The sequence below is a fragment of the Octodon degus genome, unplaced genomic scaffold, assembly GCF_000260255.1.
Source record: "Octodon degus isolate 3935 unplaced genomic scaffold, OctDeg1.0 scaffold00029, whole genome shotgun sequence".
NCBI classification, from domain to species: domain Eukaryota; kingdom Metazoa; phylum Chordata; class Mammalia; order Rodentia; family Octodontidae; genus Octodon; species Octodon degus.
The window spans coordinates 16509776-16514964 of record NW_004524605.1 but is presented as its reverse complement, the minus strand read 5'-3'; the positions used below and the strand labels follow the sequence as shown (position 1 = coordinate 16514964).

Genomic DNA, 5189 nt, shown 5'->3' with positions numbered 1-5189 from the left:
GGGACACCAGGGATCCAACCCCGGCCCCTGCGCTCTGCCTAAGCAGACGCTTTAGTCTGCTGAGCTATGTGGCCAGCCCTTGAATGAGATTTTAGAAAGAAAAATAATAAATAATTTTTCTGATTAGTGAACACAGCTAACTCTACATAATGGCTTTTTAAAAAATTAGGAAAATGATGGACACCACAAACATCCAACATAGCAAAGAAAATTCCACTGGAAGTGAGGGCAAAATCTCAAATATAGAAGACAGGCTTGTGGCTAGCAATCAGGAGAATAAATGCTTCTTAAAAATGACAAGGGACATGGGCCAGGGAGATAGCGCAGAATAGTAAGTGCTTGCCTGGCAAGCGCAGGGTCCAGAGTTCAATCCCCAGTACCACCAAAAAGATAGCAAGGGACAATAAAAAAACCAATCCAGCAGCAGCTAGATGATACAAACAATTTAAGATTCAATGAAAGAGATAGCATAAATGGTATTTTTTTAAAAACCTGTTTACAGACATCATGGTAGAAAACTTTCCTCAAAGAGAAAAGGAATTTGACCTAGAGCCAAATGAGGCATACAGAACTCCAGTTTGCCATGATTAAAAAAAAGAAAAAAAAAAAAAAATTACAGCCAGGTATTTCAGTCAACACGCCAGAAACTCAACACAAGAGTAGATCTGTAAATGCTGTTTGGGAAAAGAAATAAGGAAATCCCATCAGAAGCACAATAGAGCCAGGCGTAGCGACACATGCCTGTAATCGCTCCAGAGGCTAAGGCAAGATCGTTAGGAATTTGAGACCAGCCTGGGCTACAAAGTGAGCTCAAGTTCAGCCTAAAATGCATAGTGAGACCCTGTCTCAAAAAGCAAATAGGGGGGCCGGGGAGATGGCTCAGTGGAATAAGCGCTTCCCTAGCAAGCACAAGGGTCTGAGTTCAATCCCCGGTTCCACAAAAACAAAAAAAAAAGTAGGGGCCGGGGAGGTGCCTCAGCAGAATAAGTACTTGCCTGGCAAGCACAAGGGCCTGAGTTCAATCCCTGGTTCTGGGGGTGGGGGAGGAAGAACTCCAGAATATCAGACTTCTTGAAACAAACCCTCACATCAAGGAAAACTTGAAGTATTTCAAGTCCCTCCCCAAAAAAACTCCAACTCAAGACTGATGTATCCTGCAAAATTATCTTTCAACACCTGCAACATTCAGAAAACTGGCAGTACCAGCATGACCTCCGAGGACGGTACTACTGGGCCTGTGAAGTCAGCCAGTCCCCCATCCCACACTGTGCAGACTCAGGGGAAGGGCTAGTGTCAGTGGATTTGAGATAGATGAAAGCTGCCTCCAGGCTAAATAATTGTTCTCTTTTCCTCTTGGCTTGTTCCTTTCACAAATCAGCACTCCCAAATGTTTTGCAGGATGAGACCTAGCAAGAGATAACAAGGAGTACACTAGATGAGCCTCAACAGAAGGAATCCACCAGGCAAGGCCAACAATTAAATAGAGGGGGTTGAAAACGAGGAGAGTCAAACAGGAAAATAACATGACAAGCGTAAGTCATGACATACAAGTTATAACCATCAGTTTTAATGGTCGCAATTCACCAATCAAGACAGACTGGCAGAATAGATCAAGAACCAAAAATATGGTGTGTACAAGAAACACATTTAGGGCTGGTGAGATGGCTCAGTGGTCTAAAGCACCTACTTAGAACAAGCTTAGCAAAGCACAGGGACAGCGGTTCAATCCCCCAGCACCACATGCCAGCCAGCCGCGCCCCCTGGTGGGCTGAGCTGGCCACACACACACACACACACACACACACACATAAACAAATGAATAAAATTAAAAAAAAAAAAGAAACACATTTAATTGAAAAAGAAATGCATAGACTGAAAGACAAAGCATGGAAAATAATACTCCCTGTGACAGGAACCCAGAAAAACACCCAGGGCAGCTATTCTATCTGTAGACAAAGTGATTTCAAGTCAAGACTGATGTGACAAAGGTCTCCACAGCCTTGTAAAGGGAACAAGCCACGAGTTTGAGAGAATAATTAAGAAACCTGGAGGCTGCTTACATCCATCTCAAACCCACCGACACTAGCCCTTCCCCTGAGCCTGCACGGCGCGTGATTGGGGGGGCACCTGCTGACTTTGCAGGACAGCACCACCCTCGAGGCCAGGCTGGTACTGCCGTTTTTCTGAACATACACCCTATGAAGACCCAGAAGGTCACTACTGGCTGCTTCGTCTTTCCCTCCCTAAGTATCTCTGGACATGCCTCAGACCACCCTCTGTGTGCACCCCAGGAATGCCTCTATTCTCTATGCTGCAAGAAATGGATTGGATGTTTGGGATTCTTATGAACTCCAAAGGACTGGGACTTGTGCAAAAAAAAAAAAAAACCTTCTGCAAAATACATCAGTTCCGGGATAAGCATACTATGCAGTAGGCAAAACAGGGCTGAGTAACAAAAATAGCACCTCTAGCATTTGCTAGCTCTTCATGCCTTAGGCAAATCAGTGAGCTTCTGAGTCTCACCATCTTCATCTGAAAAACAATCAAGGCACTAAGAAATAACACTTATGAAATACTAATGACCAACACTGGATAAAGCACTAAACACATTTCCTCAAGGTAGAGAGGGATCAGTAAATCACCTGCAGGGATCTTGAAATATCTTAAGATCTCAGAGAGGCTGGGTTCTCAGAAGATTTAGAACCTTTCAAATTCTGATTACAGAATACTGAGTACTAAAGTTGTTAGGAACTACACAGAACCAGCGATAAAAAGCGCCTAGCAATAAATGCTTAATGAGCTGCAAGTGGCTCTTCTAATTAAGAGATCTAATAACTGTCACTAGTTAATGGCCACAAAAAGATAATAAATCCACAGGAAAGTATACTTTTCAGGGCAAACAGTGGCAGTTTCCAAAATAAGCTGTTAAACCAAACCATAGGGTTTTAAAGTAAGTTTTACAAGTCAGACAAATCCATATTGTCAGATTATACTCCGGTGTGTGAAACACTTCAGCTACTTCTCATACTACTTTCAGCAAATTCCCAAGAACTCCAACCACAACAGGAACAGCCTGTTAAACAGAAATGCTTTATTTACACAAATATATACAAACTATAAACCACTAAGAAACCTAAAATCCATGTCATGACACGCAGGTGGTAATTCAACATCCAGGATGGAAAGAAGGCTTGAAGGAGACTGCAAAGGTTCTGGAAAAAAAGAGATTTCTATTACATTTCTGCAAACCCTTGAGTCACTGTATCAGCACAGACATTAGCTTTGAGCCATACATTCATGTTTTTGCCATCTAATGAATCCAATACACCCGAACCCTCTTCACACTTCTGGAAATGCAGCTGTAGTCCCAGGACTGACCTGTACCAGGAATTAAGTCTTAGGTACACCTGAATCTCTAAGAGCTAACTGTCTCATTAACAAGTTATAAATACAAGTTATCTCATTAGAACAGACAGGAAGCACACCGATGCACTTCTTGGAGGTGAGGGCAGCAGACATTTTCTATCTTATTTGCACTCCTGGGGTTGAACGCAGGCTCGGCACTGAGCTACATCACCAGCCCTTCCATCGCTTGAGTCAGAGTCATGCTAAGTGGGGCCCAGGTTGACCTCAAACTTGCAATCCTCCTGCCTCAGCCTCTTGAGTAGCTGGGATTACAAGAGTGCTCCACCATGTCCAGCTGATGGTGGCTTTTCATCATCATTTCCGACAAGGACCTCAACTGCTGGCGAGGACTGTCATTCAGCGACAGCATAAATAACCTGAGCTCGCCACGCAAGCCAACCACATATTTTGACTCACAGCCTAAGGAGTTATATGTTAAATTTAGTCTCTGTTGAACTCTATTTAAGGCTGACCAGGTCCCGGAATTACTTGCTTTTACCAAGGCATTTGGGACTAAAATACAATATTAACCACGAGTTTTTACTCCTCTGAAACTGCTCTCCTGTAGCCCACAGGAAGAAATTGCTCCTAGGCCAACCTGCCCCTCAGCTCCACCCTCACCGCCCTGGAAGTGCCGCGAAGCCGGCGCCTGCGGCCCTTACCAGGGCGTGCCTTCCTTACCAGCTTCCCATGGGGAGGACATCTTGACCGGGGAAGGGGGGCCCAGCTGCAGCAGCCTCTCCAGCCCTCTCTCCTCCTCCTCCTCCTCGAGCACCATGAGAGGCACTCCGCTCAAGGGCAGCTGTGCGATCTGGTGCTCCTCAGGCAGGTCGAAGCTCTCAAAGTCTGCCACAGAGGGAGGAAAAGCTCCTGTCAGGACAGCAATTCCCGCCACCTAAAACCCTCGGGAGAGTCGATGAGCTCAAGGCCATTTCCTAACATGATTCGTTTCTATAGTAGGTAGAGCCTTCACATTGAGCTACATAACCAGGCTTTTTATTTTTGAGACAGAGTCTTAAGGTGTCCACGCTGGATTCAAACGTTGGATCCTCCTGCCTCAGCCTCCCCAAGTGCATGAATTACAGGAAGGGCCACCAACCACACCTGGGTTCCTAATGATTTAATCCATCTTCCCACAGTGTTGACCTCAGCAATGGGGATAAAAAAACAATCGTGATGAGACTTGCTGGTGCCTTAATACAAATCGAGGTAGTGGCAATGAACAAGATCAGTAGTTACACTTCACTATTCCCTGGTAAGTAACTAAATATAACTAAATACATGCCAATGTCACGCTACCACACAACATAAGTAGTAAACTCTCCATAAAAAAAGTATGCCATAGAAAAACAATTTTAGGGGCTGGGGAGATGGCTCAGTGGAATAAGCAATTGCCTAGTAAGCATAAGGGCCTGAGTTCAATCCCTGGCTCTGCCAAAAAAAAAAAAAATATTATTCATTTGTCATCGGATAAAATTATAAAAATGGAATAAAAGCAAACTTTTTACCCCAAAAAAAAGAGAAGAATGATTTTATATCATTGATCTCTATTACTTGCACATCCATACTTGAAAACGTTGCGGAACCAATAATCAGTCCTTTGTGTCTATTATTTTCATCATAAGCAAATTATGCCTTTCAGAAATCCCATAGTTCATTACCCCTTACAGGCTCTTTAGCCAAAATTGTATCCCTTGCCTACCCACTCACAGCTAAAAGGCTAACAAAACAATTGCTTGGATTTTTAGGCTTGATATTTAAAAAAAGAGAGAAGAGTTCAGAAT

General features: G+C 43.8%; 1 protein-coding gene across 1 annotated transcript in view; it reads right to left on the bottom strand.

The window, feature by feature from the left end:
- Positions 1-3114: 3114 nt before the first annotated feature.
- Pttg1 (pituitary tumor-transforming 1) overlaps positions 3115-5189 on the bottom strand; it is a 6569-nt gene continuing 4494 nt past the window's right edge. Inside the window, exons 5-6 of the mRNA XM_012514320.2 lie at positions 4087-4251; positions 3115-3212 (exon numbers count right to left, since the gene is read on the bottom strand). Coding sequence (XP_012369774.1) covers positions 3115-3212; positions 4087-4251 — 263 coding nt within the window. The remainder of the gene's footprint in view (positions 3213-4086; positions 4252-5189) is intronic.